Raw genomic sequence first — 20,143 nt, forward strand, 5'->3', positions numbered from 1 at the left:
CAGAGGAGGCTAAGATAAGGTTACTTCATCCTGAGTGTGTCTCCCCCCTCACCACTCTCTAGAGATCAGCCTCAAATTTCCATCTACTTTCTAGACATTTTCAGTTGACTGTCCTGTGGCCACCTCAAAAGTATACATAGATAATCCCTGCCTACTGTCCTGTCTCGTGATTCTAGGGCTCTTCTCCTAGTCACCCTCTCCAAACATGTTAGGATATATCATAGACAGCTGATACTGGTGTTGCCTGGTGTCGTTAGGTGATGTGAGATACTAGTTGGTAAAAATGTCCCTTCAGAGTCATTCTTATAGTGAATATACACTAAAAAGTGGTAAAGGGGTGTTGGCCACTGACTCTCTTGTGATTAGAGTAATTATCTTGGGCGTTGATAGATTCGTAGGTCAGAAGTTTCCTGTGGATCATTTAGCTAAAGGAAGTGAGGACAGAATCCATAGTAGATAGGGTCAGGACGATGGAATGAAGAAGCCAAAATGAAAACTTGGTCTTGGAAGGGATTCTGTTTGGGTGAGGATCATGAAAGGTAGCTTAATAAATAAATACAAGAGTATTTGACCCAATTATTTGCATTTCCTAATACATTTTTTTAAAGTCTCAGTTTCTATCCACTCTATACAGAGAGAGGAAAAAAATGATTAAACTTATAAATGTAATTTAAGTGGTAGGAAATTTCAGATTTGATTTTTTGTGGCTCATTGTTCTCTAGGTACCTCTTTATCATTGTCTAGAAACAACCTTGAGGTTCTTCCATCTAAGCAGATTTTAATTGAAATCATTAATCAAAGACTTTTAAAAACTCATTAATTATAATAAAAAACCTACAATTTATTGAGTATTTGTGTGTCGAGACCTGGATTTAGCATTTTGCTCACAGTGACCCTGTGTGTAGCGACTGTTTCTGTTCCCATTTCACAGGTGAAACTGAGGCAGACCCTGAGAGGCCGCATCTGGGCAGTGCTGTTCTGTGTTCAGTGTGGCTTCTGTGTGCGGGGACTGTGTGCTTGGCGCTTAATCACCTGTGCCTTTCAGTCCTCACGCCCACCTGCTGAGGGTGATACTTTCCTTCTTTACGGATCAGAAACCTGCGCTGTAGAGGGTGAGGGGCTAGGTAAGACCACGTGGTTGCCAAGTGGCAGGGTTGGATTTTGAGCCTGTTTTCGCTTCTTTGAAAACTCATGCATTTTTCACCTTATCACACTAAAAATTTTGTAAAATGTGTAGGGAAGATGAGTCTTCAAAGAAGGAAACTCTGTCCCTGACCACTTCACCATTAGGATAATCAGTTTCTTTTCTGTGGCTTTTGGGAGGGTTTTAGTTTGGCCTGGGCTGTTAGGTTTGTGCTGAATAATTCTCGTGCTCCATCAGCCGTGTTAGTGGTTTTGTGTGGGACTGCGGCCTTGCGTGTTACTGCCACCTTGCAAGTGATTTAGAATTCAAGCAGGGTGAGAGGTGGGAGGATGAACAGGGTGGAGCTGCCTGTGGTTTTCTCCATTGTCACGCAGGCTCTGTACCCTGTAGGGGAAGGGGAGACAAAGGAGACTGTTCCTTCTGCCGCCTTCCTCAGGTACAGGCAGAGGAGACCAGAGCATGCTATGGGAAAGTTAACCCTGAAATCTCAGTGTTGAGTGGCAAAGGTTTATTTTTTTGCTCATGTATGTGTCCATTATGGTTGGCCAGGGTTCTGTCACATCTCTGGCTGCTCCTTTTGTCGTATAGCACCACATTGTTCTCCGTGCAGGGGAGGAGGCAGCTGGCAGGTCACTTCAACTCTCCTCCCCTGGGCCATCACTGGTCACGTGGTGTGTCCAGCCTCACCCCAGGCGCTGGAAGGTGGGAAGGGTGATGGAATGTTTGGTGGTCACCTCTGCCTCTCCCACAGCCACCAAGAAAGGGACTTCTTCCCAAAGCAAGGGGCTTGATGAGTAAATTGAAGTTTAATATTGAGGTTTAAAAATGCTTGTTTTTATGTGTGCTAGCCTGCCAGGTAACAGTTGTTACAGTGCTTTCTTCCCCCCATGGTACTGTCTGGACAGGAGTTGGCCAACTTTTTCTGTAAAGGGCCAGATGGTAAATCGTTTTGGCTTTGCAGCCCATATGGTCTGTGTTGCGTTTGCTCGATTCTGCCAAAGCAGCCAAAGACAGTATGTGAGTGACTAGGAGAAGCTGGGTTCCTATAAAACTTTATTTACAAAAACAGGCAGTCTGTTGTAGATGTTTGAGTAATTACTTGTGAAAGCCTCATTTTCATACTTTCCAGATCATTCTGTGATAATGATTTACTAACTTTCATCAGGCTGTGTATGCAAAGGTGTGTCCTGTGTTAGTTTTTCAGCAAGTCAGTCTGCATGTAGGAACCACCATGAAGGAGTTATTGGTGGGCTCTGGTCACACACTGTTGGGCCAGTGCTTGTGCTGACTCGGTTTCCGGAAGCTGTCAGCCCTTCTCCCTGATGGACTCGCACTGTGTGGCATGGAAGAAGAGTCCTTTTGGAAGCAGCATCTTGGAGCCGTGAGGCTGCACTGTCAGGGTCGTCTCTGCTCAGGGCGCGCCTGCGTTCTGGCCTCCCCTCTTCTGACTCCTCCTCCTCCTCGGCATGGAAGGGAGCTTGTCCTAGAAGCATCCTTCTGCTTCCACTTCTGTGTTAGTAAATGCATAGATATTTAGGTTTGTGGGTTTTTAAAAAATAATTTTGAGACACTCTTCTGGTTAGAAAACACACTATGACTACTTCTGTAGAACATGCAGCCGTCTTTCTCTAGATAGCCAAGCATTTCAGCGGCTTCAGGGAGTGCATCTTTCCTCTTTGGTCTCATTGTTACTTCGTTGTCCCTTCTCTATTACTGATGTTGCTTCCTACCTGCTGGGCCTGTTCTTGCCAGTGGCCGTGAAAGAAGTAGAAAACAGGGTCCAGGGCCGGGCGCGGTGGCTCACGCCTGTAATCCTAGCTCTCTGGGAGGCCGAGGCGGGCGGATTGCTCAAGGTCAGGAGTTCAAAACCAGCCTGAGCAAGAGCGAGACCCTGTCTCTACTATAAATAGAAAGAAATCAATTGACCAACTGATATATATATAAAAAATTAGCTGGGCATGGTGGCACAAGCCTGTAGTCCCAGCTACTCGGGAGGCTGAGGCAGAAGGATGGCTTGAGCCCAGGAGTTTGAGGTTGCTGTGAGCCAGGCTGACGCCACGGCACTCATTCTAGCCTGGACAACAAAGCGAGACTCTGTCTCAAAAAAAAAAAAAAAAAAAAAAAAAAAGAAAACAGGGTCCAGGCCCAGAGAAACTCATGATTAAAAAGGGGAAATAACACATCTGCTGACCCCTGATGGGTTACGTGGACAGTCGAGATGCCCTCTCTCCAGGAATGAGATGCCGCTTCCTGAACTCTGCTACCTGTGCACTGCCACTCTAGTTCCACGGCCCTGTGCGGGCAGCTGTGGTGGCCTTATAACCAGAGTGGATCCACGTAGACCCAGTGGGAAGGAGTTTGAGCACGCTCCTTGGTGCTCTGAAGTTTTTTTTCTTTTGTTTGGCTGCGATTGTCTCTCTCCCTCTGCCACGCCTGCTCCTCAAGGCACTCGTCTAGACCAGTCGAGTGGAGGCTTTTTTTTTTTTGAGACAGAGTCTCACTTGTTGCCCAGGCTTAGTGATGAGTGGAGGCTTTTTACATCTTCTGGATGCACAGTCATGGGGACCTTAGTGGGATTTATTGAGATGGAGCAAGTAGGAGGTGCTTAGGCTCTACAGAAACATCTGAGACCCTCCTGGTCATTGCTTTAACATGTTTCTGAGCCAAACAGACATGAAGAGAACATGAAGACAGTAGAAGGTGAGAATAAAAGAGGGCTTTGAAAACTTAGAATCTTTTTTCCCCCAGCTTTATTGAGGTATAATCAACAAGTAGAAGTTGTATATATTTAAGGTATAAAACATGATGATTTGATATACATACACATTGTGGAATAATTCCCATAATCAAGCTAATGAACACATCCACCACCTCACATAGTTAACTTTTTTATGTGTGTGGTGAGAATACTTAAGATCTGCATTCTTTACAAATTTTCATGATACACTACTGTTAATTGTAGTCAGCATGTTATTATATATCAGGTCTCCAGAACTGTTTATCTTCTAACTACAAGTCTGTACCCGTTGATCAGCGTCTGCTCAACTCCCAGAGCCTGGTAACCACCATTCTACTCTCTGCTTCTATGAGTTTGACAAAAAATTTAGAATCCTTAAAATAGCAAAATGGTTTTTTTAGATGAAAGGAGTCATCAGCTGCCTAAATTTTATTTCAGTCTGACTTGTAGATAAGAGGGTATTTACACACCTGCTGTCTTTGGTCAGCCTCCAAGAATGACAGGTGTGCAGGGACAAGCCTCAGCCTCGCTGCCCATGGGCTTCACCCACCTGCACATGCTGGTGTCACTGGGCTTGGGCTGGGCACAGCCTGGGCACCTGGAGTTAGAAGAGCTGCACTGTAATGTGCAGCTATGTGGAGAACCACTGTAAGCAACTGGGTCTCTCTCAGATTAGCCGATGTTTGGTGACTTGCGTGCTTTACTTGAGGGGGAAGCCAATTTGAGTTGCTTTTTTTTTTTTTTTGAGACAGAGTCTCGCTTTGTTGTCCAGGCTAGAGTGAGTGCCGTGGCGTCAGCCTAGCTCACAGCAACCTCAAACTCCTGGGCTCCAGTGATCCTTCTGCCTCAGCCTCCCGAGTAGCTGGGACTACAGGCATGCGCCACTATGCCCGGCTAATTTTTTATATATATATCAGTTGGCCAATTAATTTCTTTCTATTTATAGTAGAGATGGGGTCTCGCTCTTGCTCAGGCTGGTTTCGAACTCCTGACCTTGAGCAATCCGCCCGCCTCGGCCTCCCAAGAGCTAGGATTACAGGCGTGAGCCACAGCGCCCGGCCTTGAGTTGCTTTTTAATGTAACTGGATGTCTCTCTCTTTCTCAGTGCTATTCATGAGGTATCTTGAGTGCCTACTAGGTACAAGACACTATTGTTGTTAAATTAGAGGATTTAAGTATGTATGAGATATGGTTCTTGTCTTCAAGAGCTTATATAAAACAGCTAAAAATAGCGAAATAACTCTAATGGGAACCACTACAAGCTAAATGTCATTAAAGTGAATCATGCAAATTATGGTAATTGAAAGAAGGGGCAGATTGCACTTAATTAGAGGGGATCAGGACAGGCTGTGAGAAGCTGCCATGTGAGCTTGGCCCTAGGAGTGGGGGTGGGAGGGAGGAAAGCGAGCACAGAGGGGAGAGCAGGGGCGTTGGAGACATTCTGGCCAGAGCCTGAGGTGTGGGAGGTAGTGGAAAACCAGTCCAGGAGAGAAGGTGGGGCCAGAAGGAAATATCTTTACACCTGCCTTGGCAGTGGGTTGGGAGTTGTTAAAAATTTCTATTCACTGGTCTGGTGTGGTGGCTCACGCCTGTAATCCTAGCACCCTGGGAGGCCGAGTCGGGCGGATTGCACAAGGTCAGGAGTTTGAAACCTGTCTGAACAAGAGTGAGACCCCAGTCTTTACAAAAAATGGAAAGAAATTAATTGGCCAACTAAAAATACATAGAAAAAATTAGCCTGGCATGGTGGCGCATGCCTGTAGTCCCAGCTACTCAGGAGGCTGAGGCAGAAAGATTGCTTGAGCCTAGGAGGTTGAGGTTGCTGTGAGGTAGGCTGACGCCACGGCACTCTAGCCCAGGCAACAGCGTGGGACTCTCTCTCAAAAAAAAAAAAATAAAAAAAAATTTTCCTATTCACTATGTTTGTGAAGCAGATGTGAGTACATCTTGATGTGGTACAAGGATTGATTTTTCTGTAACAAATTGCTTGAACTGGGTATATATCTTATAATTATGTTAATGCATTTTAAATCAGAGAAGAATAATACAAGGTAAATAAGTTATATATAGTTTTTATTCTTAATGTTGAATGAGTTCAAATATCTTTAATAATTGAGAGAGAAAAATCAGAAAAGAGACATATCATTGGTTTTTTCCATCCTTTTTCAAATAGGTCTTTTATTCAGTTGAAATCCTGAAGTCTAACATGTGAGCAGATAAAATGGTAGCTGCTTGGTTTGGGCAGGATAGTGGGCAGAGAAGGCTCCAGAGCTCTGCTCGTTCAGCCCAATGCCACACTCATACCCCCCTTAACTTTTAATTGATACTCCCTCCCCTACTAATCCATCCCAAAATGGCAAGGATTTTGTCTCACTGGGAAGGGAAGACTGATATTAACAACTGGAGTCAACTTGCCTGGTTGAGAAGAAATTTAAGAAGCCTGTTGCAGTGAGAGAGTGATGGAGGAGTGGCTGCCGATGTCCCGTTGCTTTGACAACACAGTGCCAGGCCTCCCAGTAGGTGCCGAGGAGCTAATGTGTGACAGGGGTTCTGGGGTCAGCGGTCTCCCACCTGGTGTTCTGCCCTGATGGGGTATCTGCCTCTGTGTCACCCCCAGCCGCGTGTGTATTGAGGCCTGACTAGTGCAACTGAGGAAGGGCATTTAAAATTTTATTTAATTTTAATTGATGCCAGTTTAAACAGCTGTATGTGTCCCTAGTGGGACAACTTAGATCTGAGCCCTGAAGGCCGTTGTGGCCTGGTCAGAGCAAGAAATGCAGCGTGCCGGGGGAGAAGGGCAGTGGAGATGGTCTGTTTTCAGGGCTGGGGTGCAGGGAGAGTGTAGGGTACCTGTGGACCTGAAAGGAACTGAGCATCCCTGGACCTAACGTTTGAACACAGGGTTGGTAAGCTCGAAGCCTGAGATGTATGTGGGGCCGGATTACACAGGGCTGCGGGAGAGTATATGTGAGCCGCCGTGTGCTAACTGGGGTCCGAGGAGAGACGGGACACATCCACCTGGAGGGGCTTTGCACAGAGTTTGACTTTATCTTGAGAGCATTGAGCACATGCAGGCATGTGATGTGACCTGACCTAGGTTTTAGGAAAGTGCTTGGGTTTCACCAAAGGACGTGGCTTGGAGGTGGAAAGTCTGGAGCCAGGAAGGCCAGAGGCTGCTCCAGTACTGGGGGCATGGCAGGGCAGCGCCTGCATTGGGAACTGTCAGCTGGAGGCAGATGAAGGCCATGGATGGACAGAGATAAAAGAGAGGCTCACTGTGGTCCCTAACCTTTTTGGAACCAGGGATTGGTTTCATGGAAGACACTTTTCCCACAGACTGGGCGGGGTGGGGTGGGTGGGGCTCAGGTGGTGATGCGCATGAGGGATGGGGAGCGGCTGTAAACACTGGCTTGCCGCTCACCTCCTGCTATGTGCCACGCCATCCGAGTTTCATGGAAGACAATCCTTCCATGGACGGGGGGGGGGGGGGGGGGGGAGGCAGAGCTCTGTGGCGCAGTCTAACTGGCCACGGCCCCTTACTGGTCCACGGCCTGGGGGTTGGGCACTGCAGCTCTGGAGTATAGATGAGATTTTGATAAGGCAGAAGGAAAGTGTTCAGGTTGTTGTTTACACATCTGGGAGGACGGGATGTCATTTACTAAGATAGCAGATACAGGAGCAGGGGAGCCCATCTGAGGAGGCAGGGATGGGTTCTAGTGTGGGGAGCTGTTGAGTTGGTTACATAGTTTGGAAGCTTAGGAGGAAGATCTGAGCTAGATGAAGAGATTCAAGGACATCAGTGTGTAGACAGAAATAAAAGGTCTGCACATGGATCTGACCATGGGGGAGTAGCCAGTGAGAAACAAGACAGCCTTAGGCAGAACCCACAGGAAGGTGAGTTTTTAAAGGACAGGCAGAGAAAAGAGACCAAAGAGATTGTGTCAATCATGGGGTTCTTCAGAGGAACAGAACAATATGATATCTCTGTGTCCATCTGTAGCTCTACATCTGCCTCTGTATGTCTATGTCTGCAAGGTGTATTCTAAGGAATTGACTTACTTTCAGGCTGGTAAGTCGAAAATTTGTAAAGCAGGCTGGAAACTCAGGCAGGAGCTGATGTTGCAGTCTTGAGACAGAATTCCTCCTCTGGAAAACCTCAATTTTTACTCTTAAAGCCTCAACCGATTGGATGGGGCCCACCCATGTATGGAGGGTGACCTTTACTTATGTCAACCTTGTCTACCAAATACCCTGAAGGCAACAGCTAGCTTCATGTTTGCTTAAATCACTGGGTGCTATATCCTGGCCAAGTTGACACGTAAAATTAGCCATCACAGAAACCGAGATGGAGTAGTCTAAGAGGGAAGAGAGAGAAAACTCTGGAAGCCAAGGGAGGGCAGCTGTCATTGGCTCTGTCGGGTGACACTGAGAGGTCACACAGATGAGGCTTGAGAAGTAAGTAGCTGTTGGATTCACCACTGGGAGGGGAGCAGCCTTGTGAGATGAGCTGGGCAGAGGCCAGATTACAGCAGTTGAGGGGAAAAGGAGGTGCCACGAGGGAGGGGAGACGTGGATAATGCTGGTGAGAAGTTTGCCGTTAGACGTTGCATCCCCTACGATCAGGCAGCTGTTGAGAGCCAGCCCTGGAGATTTGCTTGGATTTCTTCTGTGATGCTGTTGGGTATGATACAGCCCATATTTTACACATAGGTTTGTTCAGACTTAGCTGGGATTGCAATCATTGGGTTCAGTTTGACAGAAAACTAGTACCTAAGGAGGGAAAACCTTTCAAGAACACAATACAGGAATAACAGGGCTTCTAACGGAGTTGTGATCTTAACCTGTAGTCACGCTGGGTATCTGAACAAGGGAGAGGAAGGGGCGAAGTCTCTGTGAGCAGTTCTTTTACATTGCGTCTGCGGTTACACAGGGTGGCCGATAGGTGGCACTGTGTGTCTGTCCAGCTGTATTAAGAATAAAGAGCCTCTAGCACAAAATATCTCTTAGCATTACAGGAATGGGAATTTTTGTCATTTTTTATACCATATTAGATATTAATGAATTAAAATTGCTGTTAATATAGATTTTATTTTGAATGTTTCTGATTTAAATTTCAGGAGAATAACAAGTTATATGTGGTGTTTATAATGGTATGGCTATGACATTCTTTTACCAGCATTCTTTCCATTTGCGGAGGTAGTTTAAAATTGAGATTTTCATTTTACATCATGAAATATACACTTATACAGCAAGATAAAGTACTGTTGTTGTTGTTGAGGGTTACTGAAAAATCCAGTCAACATAGTGAACCTAGTTGGGCGTAGTGGCTCATGCCTGTAATCTTAGCACTTTGGGAGGACAGGGCAGGAGGATCACTTGAGGCCAGGAGTTCAATAGTAAGACCCTGTATCTACAAAAAACAGAAAAAATAACCAGGCGTGATGGTGCATACCTGTAGTCTCAGCTATTTGGGAGACTGAGGCAGGAGGATGGCTTGAGCCCAGGAATTAGAGGCTGCAGTAAGCTATGATGATACCACTGTTCTGTGGTCTGGGCAACAGAGCAGGACCGTGTCTCAACAACAACGGCAACAAAAAGAAACAACCCAAAACATAGCGAACATGATAGACAAAGAGTGCCTTTACACCATGTGGAAAGCACAGACAAGGACTCAGAGCCATTTCACAGGGGGAGGAGTAGTCAGAGGACTGCACTGTAAAGACATAATTTCGATGTAGAAAACTTAGACTCTACAGATGAGCAAAGGTTATTATTTCTAATTTAAAATATGTGTTCAATTTAAAAAATTTGAAAAGTGCCAAAAACCTTAATAAAGAAAGCAGAAGTTATTCCTCTGTAATCAGTGTTTATCAGTTATCACTCTATCTTTTCCTTCTATTTTCATGAAATAACAATAGGTAGATATATCATGTTATATTTTGTTTTGTATCCTATGTATTAAACATTAACTCAGCATTATGTTGTGAACACCCAAGTAATGAAAATTCTTCAAAAATATTCTTTTTGGTGATGTCTGCTGCTCCATGCCATGTCTATTTCAATACCAATTCTTTTTTCTACATTTAGGTTTTTGGTATTTTTCTAGTTTAGGTCAAGATTTACTTCTTTACCAGGATATGTATGTTTTTCTGGCATAATCTGACATACACAGGAGTCTGTAATTAATGATGCTTTTTAAGTTGATTGATTCTAGTCTGAGAATTTGCTGGCTCAAGTGAAGCAGATACTTTCTGGCTAAAATGCTTACCTCGCTCAACACGTCTTTGAATACATTTGAATCCAATCAAAATTTTAAGTGGACTTGCAGAAGGGAATAACTGGGTATCAGGAAAATGTCTTTCCAGAAGATTACTGGTGGCTAGAACTACAAACCATAAAGTTTACTGGTCGTTCACATTTTATGTGCTAAGGAATCACTTTGTTTTCTAAATTTAACTGTTTTTAGAGTGAATCACATCCAAACTTAGCTTTCATTAAGTGTTTTGAGAAGTTTTGTTTCATATCCTCATGGGTAAGAGCATAGGTTCCAGAGCCCAGCTGCCTGCGTTTCATACTGACTGAACCGCTTGCAAGCTTCGTGCTGGTGCGCAAGTTCCTGAGCCTCTCGGAGTCTCTCCTTCCTCAGATGCCAGCTGGGCATAATAAATGTAACTGTCTCAGAGAATTGCGAGATAATCTGCATGAAGGAGACCGCGCAGTGCTTGATGTGTGGTAAATACTATTACAGGCGTAACAGGAGATGTTGAGGGTTGGCTTCCAGACCATCCCAATAAAGTGAATAGTGTGGTAAGGTGAGTCACACAAATATTTTGGTTTCCCAGTACATATAAAAGTTATATTTATACTATATTATGGTTGTTGAGTGTGTAATAGCATTATGTCTTAAAAAAACCCCAATGTATATACCTTAAATAAAAAATACATTATTGCTTAAAAATACTGACACAAAGCACATACTGTTGGGAAAATGGTGGCAGTACTTGATACAGGGTTGCCACAAACTTTCAGTTTTGTTTTTTTTTATATACTTTTTAAAATTTTTTGTTAATAATCTTTTTTTTTTTTTTTTTTTTTTTTTGAGAGAAACTGTCTCAGTTTGTTACCCAGGCTGGAGTGCAATGGCGTGATCATAGTTCACTGCAGCCTCGAACTCCTGGGCTCAAGTGATCCTCCTGCCTCAGCCTCCTGAGCAGCTCGGACTACAAGGACTGCGGGTGCACATCACCACGCCTGGCTAATTTTTTATTTTATTTTTTGTGGAGACAGGTTCTTGCTGTGTTGCCCAGGCTGATCTTGAACTCCTAGCCTCAGGTGATCCTCCCACTTAGCCTCCCAAAGTGCTGGGATTACAGGCATAAGCCAGCACCCCTGGCCTCAATTTATAAAAACTACAGTATCTGTGAAGCAAAAGTACAATAAAATTCAATGTGCCTGTATTTACTAAGTAAATATTGTTATCACAAATATTAAGTGATTAATATTAAGTACTAAGTAAGTATTATTCTTTTATCATATTCTCTTTTTTTTTTTTTTTTTTGAGACAGAGTCTCGCTTTGTTGCCCAGGCTAGAGTGAGTGCCGTGGCGTCAGCCTGGCTCACAGCAACCTCAATCTCCTGGGCTCAGCGACCCTACTGCCTCAGCCTCCCGAGTAGCTGGGACTACAGGCATGCGCCACCATGCCCGGCTAATTTTTTATATATATATCAGTTGGCCAATTAATTTCTTTCTATTTATAGTAGAGATGGGGTCTCGCTCTTGCTCAGGCTGGTTTTGAACTCCTGACCTTGAGCAATCCGCCCGCCTCGGCCTCCCAAGAGCTAGGATTACAGGCGTGAGCCACAGCACCGGCCTTATCATATTCTCTTAATCCCATGGCCCTGAGCTTGGGCCCTGAAGCCAGGCAGGTCTGCAGCGTACTAGCTGTGTGGCTTCTGACCATTGGTACTTTAATCTGAAAATGGGGTATTGATACCGACTTCATAATATTGCGAGGCTCAAGTGGGACACTGAACATCATGGCGTAGTAACTGGCATGTGCTGAGCATGTTGTTGTTATTACTGTTAATACTGATGGTAAATTAAGTGGTGAATAAGCCCTTACAAATTATAAAACAAGGCATACAGAAAGAAAATATCTAGTGAATAATGTGAATATGTGAGCAAACACAATGATTGTATGGGACACACTGGGAGTTTGAAATGACAGAGTATTTAGATTTAGTTTGGAGAAAATGTGACAGTTTTTTCTAGTCCAATAGAGTAGTAATTGTATAAAATATATTTTTCTTACTGAATTGATTCAGTTGAGGAGGAAGGGAGAAATTCTGTTTTGTGATTTTGTAAATCAGTAATCAGATTTAGTTTGACTGTTTTTGGCAGATTAGTGCATTTTGGGTTCTAACTTTTTATTATAAGACTCTAACAGAGATTATGTATTATGAAAATAATGAGGACAGATAGTCCCCCTTCAGCTGAAGTTGGTTCGTGGAGGAGCCGGGGTAGAAGCGTGAGGATCCTGGCTCTGGCCGGGTGGAGGACGGTGCTCCGGCAGGGAGGCAGTGCGAGCAGGGTGTCTGCACCGGCCCTGCAAGGTACATTCATTCGTTTATTCACTGAACAACATTTATGGGGGACCTGCCATCTGCCAGTCATGGTTCTGGGCACTGCAGGATCAGCTGTGACCAAAACAGGAGAAAGAGCTGTTTTTTACCTGTCACAAGAAAAAAATACAGTCTACACTTTTGTGCTAACTAACTTTTCTTCAGTTAGTATCTTTTTGCATAGGGCCAGTGTGTCATTCACACAGGTGATGGGACATGTGGCAATTCTGTGGTTGGGCAATTACTAGAACATTGTGGGTGGTGATTTCATCCAAGGCAACCCTCTGCTTTGTGTCTTGTAGAATGTCGTTCTTTCAGGGGGCTCGACAATGTTCAGGGATTTTGGACGTCGACTGCAGAGAGATTTGAAAAGAGTGGTGGATGCCAGATTAAAACTCAGCGAGGAGCTCAGCGGCGGGAGAATAAAGGTAGGAGCTGGGGGCCTCTCCATGCTGATGCAGTAGGTTTCTGTGCTGGGATTCACTTGGCTCCCTCTTTTTTACACAGAGCTGAAGGAGCTTGTTTGGGTAGCCTGAAATAAAAATAACCTTGAACCATTTTCTTAGCCACACTGTGAAATTATAATAGAGGTTTGTTGCCTGAACTCGTTCCAAGCACGTGGTTAAGACTGAAACACCTAGTGATACAGCAACAATAATTTTATACCCTCACTGATCCACGTTTGCCTGTAATTTTCTTTGTGTCGTAAGAGATCAGCATGTAGTGTAATGACCAGTGTCCCAAGGAGATGGGATTAATTTGCGGTGAGGATCTTTAATGCCCTTTGGAAATGTTCTCATTAAACTAGAATGACTAATATTAGCAGGGAGTTACAGTGTGTTCCTCCAAGATAGTAATTCTTAACTAGCTGGTGATTTTATTTGGGCTTTTAACCAAGAGTGGGCTTTGATAGAGAAAGTAGGAGCAAAGGAGAGTCCCAATGGAGTCAACTGTTGGAAAAGTGCAGTTCTTTTTAGTATTTTGGGACAGCTAGTCCCAAATGCAAATCAAAACCACAACGAGATATCATGTAACCCTAGTCAGAATGGCTGTTATTAAAAAGACAGAAAAATAACAGATGTTGGCAGGGATGCAGAGAAGAAGGAACCTCTTATACATTGTTGATGGGAATGTAAATTAGCACAGCCACCATGGAAAACAGCATGGAGATTTCTCAAAAAACTAAAAGTGGAATTACCTTTTGACCCAGAAGTTCCACTACTGGATATCCACTCAAAGAAAAAGAAGCCAGCACATCAAAGGGATGTGTGCACGCTCATGTTTATCGCAGCGCTCTCCACAGTAGCAGACGTGGAGTCCGCTGAAATGTCCGTCAGCCGATGAGCGGGTAAAAGGTGGGATATATGCTTAATGGGACACTATTCAGCCATAAAAAAGAATGAAACCCTGTCATTTGCAGCAGCATGTATAGAACCTGGAGGTCAATATGTTATATGAAATAAGCTAGGCACAAAAAGACAAATAGAACGTTTTCTCTTACATGTGGAAGCGAAACCATTTTAAGACAACAGAGGTAGGGAAAGGAACAGTAGACAACAGAAACTGGGAATGGTGCACGGGGTGGGAGGAGGATGGAGAGAAGTGGATTAAAGGGTTATAAACATACAGTAAGATAGAAGGAATAAATTCATTGTTTGATAGCAGAGTAGGATGATTATACTAAAATACCCTAAATACCCTGACTTGATCACTACACATTATATACACGTAAAAATTTCTCATGTACCCCATACATTTGCACACATAGAAAAAATTCAGAAGGCATCTTGTAAAATCTATAATTTTTAAAAATTTATGTGCTTGGACTAAACATACGTTACTTTATTTTCTAGCCTAAGCCTGTGGAGGTTCAGGTAATAACACATCATATGCAGCGCTATGCCGTGTGGTTTGGAGGCTCCATGCTGGCCTCAACTGTAAGTCCCTTTCAGATTGTTCAGCATTTTTATTTTCTGTGTTCTCTGTTGAGTTTGGGTAGATATTGTCTACGAAGGTTGAGTAGTGTGTCTTCTAATTGTGTCACTTTAAACAGATACTTAAATCTTTAAGATATAAAATGTATTTTAATGATCATTAGATTACACAACTATTTTGAAAGTATCCTTGCTAATTAGGGGTTATAGATAACACGGATAAGTGAAATCCAAAAATAATCTAAAAAAATCTTGCATTCGTCATTAGTTCTAATTAGTTTTCCAAATAATTATTACTTCCCCCCTCAAATTCCTTGCAGCTAACACGCTGTTAATGTAGGGCCAGCACATAGTTGGTCCTAAGAAAATCAGAGTCTATATAAATATTTGAAAAATGAAATAAACCCCACTTCAGTACTTTAGTTTGTCAACGAGGTCTTGTCAAAATCTTACAACAGTGGTCTGGAGAAGGAGAATGGAGGTTTAGATAAGGAGAGTTTCTCATTCGATTAATAGTTTATTTAATTTTACTTTCTTTCTGAAATATTTATCTTTTCCTTCTACCTGACGCTTCTTGCAGCCAGAGTTCTTTCAGGTCTGTCACACCAAGAAGGACTATGAGGAGTATGGACCCAGCATCTGCCGCCATAACCCCGTCTTTGGAGTCATGTCTTAGAGTCTGCCTTGAAGTCGTTGTTGGGTAGTGTCACGTTGGGAACAAGTGCCCTTCAGAACCCAGAGGAGACCGCAGTTCCTGTAAATAACGACGTCCGGTGTGGGTGTCCGAGCAGCGCGCTTGCACCGCCCCGTGCATGAGGCACCGCGCAGAGTTCCCAGTAAAAGCCATCTACCACGTGCCGACTGTTGTGAGCCGCCCTCCTCCCCCCGCGCCCCCTTCTTACTCTCCGCTCTCCCTCCTCTTCAGAGCTTCTAGTTGACAAATACAATTCTGAAGGAATTCAAATGTGACTTCAAAAATCGTTAGAGAAAAAAAAAATTAGAAAATGGCGCAAAATAGTCCCCCCACCCCCAAAAGAATGTATGGGTGTAAACCCTTTTCCTCCCAGCCTATTTTTGTAAATAAAATGTTATAAACTTGAAATACAAATCAATGTTTATATTTCCTATCATTTTGTATTTTATGGTATTTGGTACAACTGGTTGATTCTAAGCACGAATAGATATTGATGTCATGGAGTGCTGTAATAAAAAGTTTTTAATTGTGAGGCATGTTCTGATGTGTTTATAGGCAAACAAAATAAAACAGCGACCTTTTTGCCACATGTTTGCTAGAAAATGATTACACTTTATGGGCGTTGACATGAAGTTTGAACATTAAACAGTATTGTATGAGAATTATTACAGATACTGTATCTTTGAGTTTTTTTGTTTGAACTTTCTGGAACTGTTTTATAGAAGATGATGGTTTGTTGTTGACGAGTGTTGGATAAAATACTACCTTGCACCATTGTAATAAAAGCTGTTAGAATCTTTATAAATACTTTTCTGGTATAGTGTGGTGGTCTTTTTGGCTTTTCCCCTTGTCTCTGTACTTCTTTTAAAGAAAATTGAAATTTGTTTCACATCAGTGGAGGATTTGATTAATACCCAGTTTGTGGGAGGAAATTTCTTAAAATGATGTGGACTGCCTGCTCTGCAGTGACCACTCCGTCACTTGGGAGTATTATGAGTATGGGTAACCATGTTGGAGATGTTTTTTGGGCTGAGGTATAGTGGGAGGAAATCCTAATGATTTCCAATGTCTCTTCCTAGAAATTCAGGATTCATGGCTTTAACAAATTCAGTAACTACTGTGGCATTTGCTGTGTAGATTGCTGGCTTGAAAGGTAATTTGCTAAATTATAATAGATTTAAGTTTATTGCATTCTTCATATAATCTTTATAATTATGTTACTTATAAAACTGTTATTTATGGTATTCCTTCTATGTTTCATCCTCAGAAAATTTGCCTTCATAAAGAAATGTGGTTTTATTATTTGAGTTTAGAAAACAAGCTTAAGAAGAAAAAAGTCAGTATGGTAAGATCTGAGTTTACCAGGCCTTGGATGGCAGCACTGTCACCACACTAGACCTTCAGTCTCCCCAGTCAGGAGACTGATACCACCTGGTTCTTCTTCATGCAAACAAATTGCTGCTTCTCGTTCCCTCGGGGGTTTGCTACTTCTCAGGATCTTCCGGCCGTCTCACTGTAACAGTTCCCAGTTGTCTGCCTGCCTTCAGTCGCACCCATGCATCCTGAACGGGGCTTTCTTCTAACACCATTTCATTCTAGTCCCGTGCTGTTCGGGGACTATGGTGCCTGCCTGGTACTTCGCCCAGTCTTACCCGTCTCAGTCGTGCCCTCCCTCCTGGGCCCTTGGCCTTACCTGGCTCAGAGTGTGCGTTTCTCACAGTGGATGCTTTCCTCTGTTGCCTGCTCTGCGTTTGTGCATTGGCGGGTGCTCTCTTGCACTTTCACCAAACTCCTGGATGATACCACTCCTAGACGCTACTACTGGCACCAACACCAGCCAAGCTAGCGCTAATAAAACCTGTTCTTAGACCACGTGACACCTAAAGATGCCGTTTTTCTTTGTGTGGGACAAGATAATCTTTGAGATTGTATTTATGTTTGTCAACTTGAAGGATCGTGGGAGAGCATTTTGTTGTAAACATAGATCGATAGGGCAGAATGATCTATTAGAACGTAACTGATGTAGCGCTGAGGTTCTCAGCCCTGACTGAGACCCACCCTAGATCCAGTGAATCAGGATACAGGACTAGGGCAGGAGTCGGGAAGGCATCCATCTTTAGGTTTTGCTTTTAAACTCCTTAGGTGATGCCAGTCTGTAGCTGGGTCTGAAACCGTAATGACCATAAAGAAGGGCTTTGGACTCAGATCTGAGTATGAATTCTGGTTGTTCCTTAAGCAAATGATGTCTTACCCTATGCTTCCTTATCTATGTGAGAACTGTGATGGTCTTATCTGTTAACAGATTTGAGTTATAATTTTTTTTATACAATAAGCCTGCCAGATATTAATATCATATAGAAATGAACTGTGATTCTGCAATGTGCATTGGTTACTTCATGGGGAAGAAAAATTCTTAGAGTTACGTCGATAGTTTTAAGAAAATCTATGGGTACCTTTTGTTCAGGTTGAATAATTAGCTATAGATCATAATATAGTAGTGAGTCAAGTATTGCTAGAATTGATGGGTAAAATTAACCTTCTATGACAAAATTACAACGCCAAATGAATACTTTTACATAAAAAATTTGAACAAATAATGCTCTTTAAACAAACATATTCTAAAATAAGCCAACAGTCTTTAGAATTATTAAAACAAACCTTTTAATAATAGTGCAGGAAGTTGCTTTGCCCTATTCGACAGATTTAGACATGAACTCCATGATGATAAGAATATTATGTGAATGACTTTTTACAAATCCGGTATGTGACTATCAACCACCATTGTCTTTCTAGTAAGGTCCGATGGCTACCGCAGAGTTCGTTGCTCTTTACGATGTTCCTGTGGGAATAGACGCCCATTTCTTCAAACGGGGATATTCGTCAGCTGCTCCTGAGAGCTGTAGCTTCTGGTTTTATTAATTTTGTAGCCAAGACTGGATTAAAGAACGCAAGGCTTGCGAGTTTGTTTCTATGTAAGCTGAGGGTGGAGGAGCAAAACAGGAGAGTGATGGAAGCACTGAGATGGGAGGGGTAGAAAATGACCCCGTCAGGGCGGCTGAGATGAGGGATGACACTCACTAGCTAGAGTACAGGGGGAGGAAGGAGAGACCCAGCGAGCACTAGGTATCACAGTGGAGCAAGTGCAGGCTGTGGGGAGACTCTCTCCAACTGGGTTTCCATGTAGTCCAGACAGAGGAGGGAAGAAGGCTGAGAGTTGGCCTTAGAGTTGGGGTTTGCCAGGCAGGTGTCCTGGGGACAGGTGCCGATGTGCAGGCAGGTGTAGATAGGGGGTTCTCTGTTGTTAACGTTATGCACTACGGAGTCCTGGTAGGATGGGGAGTAAAAGGAAATGAGAGATTGGGAAGAATGGAGGATTCTGAGGACTGGGTGCCCTGAACATCAGGGTTAGGAGGTTGTGGTCATAAAGAATACTGGTTTTTAAGATTTCAGAGGTGGAACATTTCTCAGTAATAACAGGGACATGGAAGTGGTCATTATGTAGAGATTGAATTCATTGGAAATTGAAGAATTTAGTGAATTTTGAGAGAAAAGCATTGGATCGGTTGTCCATTGGTTGCTGGCATCATCCAGGTGAGTGTGGGGGCTTGGAGATGAGAGCAGAACTTGGCCCTTTGCCAGAGTCCTGCCCACCTGGGAAATAGTGACAAGGTGAGCAGTGACTCTGGGCAGGGAACGTGGCTGAGAGCTGACTCTGCACATCCTCACTTAATCTCAACCATATGGAATTGGTGTTACTATTGCCATTTTCCAGACAGAAAGCTATGGCTGGAAGAAGTTCACTGACATGCCAACCACACAGCTAGGAAACAGAGTGCTCCCGGAGCGTGCTTTGGAGTGTGCTTTGTAACAGTTCCCGGAGCAGTTAGACAGTAGCAGCCAAGTGGGAAAGTGGATGGTAAAACCCAATGACACAAATCTGTAGAATTTCTTTTTTGATCATTATTGTTTTATGCCTACCATGGTATTAAACTAAAAGGAGAATGATTTCATAAAATAGGAAATAGGAAGAGTTTGGAAATGGCATGGGGAGCTGGTAACAATTCCCCCTCTAATCCAAATCACTTGTTATATAATGTATTTGAGGAAGCTACTGATGTAGGATGTTTAGGTGAAGAATTATTTTCATTTTTGTTCATAATTCTTTGCTGATATAATACATGTTTTGTCATGTGCATTGACTTTATCCTATGTTACAAGGCAAATAAAAGGCAGTTTGTTAATCTTAGCACTTAGAATCATAATTAGCCCCAATCAGTGTTCAATACATTTCATCCATTATTATTCTGTAACAAAGTGGTTATTGTGTCTGAAGACCCCTACTCATCAAAATTGTGTTAAAAAATAGTTTCAGTGGAGGAAAAGGGACTTCTAGATTCATGAACTGTATTGCCTTTAGGAATTTCAGTAAGAACGTGTTAAAAAAAAGATTCTGGTGTATAGTTGTGGAGTGTGAACATCACCGGGCCTTTTCTTATCACTACAGCTGACAGAACCGAATCATTTGCAGTCCGTTTGATAAAAAGTGAGCCGCCAGAGCAGCAGCCGGTCTCCCCACTCCGCTCCAGGCTGTGAGTCGTCCTTTGATAGGCTCGTGAGGATGTCTTCGTTTGGGTCACGCCTGTTCCATAGACGTGTGGTTTAGGTGACAACATGGTGGTGCGTCCTGAAGTGAGCGCCCCCCAGAGGTGTCCCCTTTTCCTGGACCGCCCCCACCTGCCTGGGGTGTTCACTCCTGTCTCCAGCGTCCCTTCCGTGGGAGGGGGTCAGCCTGTGCATCGTCCCTCACTGGGCTGACGTCCTGGAACACGGGACCATATGTTGCTTATCTTTGGCCCCCCGGGACCTTCACAATGCCTGGCACATGGTAGGTGCCCAGCACATACTTAACTGAGCTAAATTCCTATTGAAAAGGAAGGTTTTTCTAGGCTGCCTGTGCGCTAGTGCTGAGAAGCAGTACCTGTGTAGATCTGACTCTAGGTAAAAGCTGGATG

At 43.5% G+C, this 20,143-nt stretch overlaps 1 protein-coding gene across 4 annotated transcripts in view; it reads left to right on the forward strand.

Moving 5' to 3' along the window:
• Positions 1–16,251, forward strand: part of ACTR3B (actin related protein 3B) — an 80,394-nt gene extending 64,143 nt beyond the window's left edge. Inside the window, exons 9-11 of one of the 4 annotated variants that reach the window (XM_012786241.2) lie at positions 12,806–12,931; positions 14,357–14,440; positions 15,018–16,239. In XM_012786241.2, the coding sequence (XP_012641695.1) occupies positions 12,806–12,931; positions 14,357–14,440; positions 15,018–15,113 (306 nt within the window). In that variant the 3' untranslated portion in view covers positions 15,114–16,239. Of the gene's footprint in view, positions 1–12,805; positions 12,932–14,356; positions 14,441–15,017 lie in introns of all 4 variants that reach the window. The other 3 variants (XM_012786238.2, XM_076006750.1, XM_076006751.1) reach the window with 3 other exon arrangements.
• The last annotated feature ends 3,892 nt before the right edge of the window (positions 16,252–20,143 follow it).

This window comes from Microcebus murinus, chromosome 9, assembly GCF_040939455.1.
Source record: "Microcebus murinus isolate Inina chromosome 9, M.murinus_Inina_mat1.0, whole genome shotgun sequence".
In the NCBI taxonomy this organism is placed as follows: Eukaryota; Metazoa; Chordata; class Mammalia; order Primates; family Cheirogaleidae; genus Microcebus; species Microcebus murinus.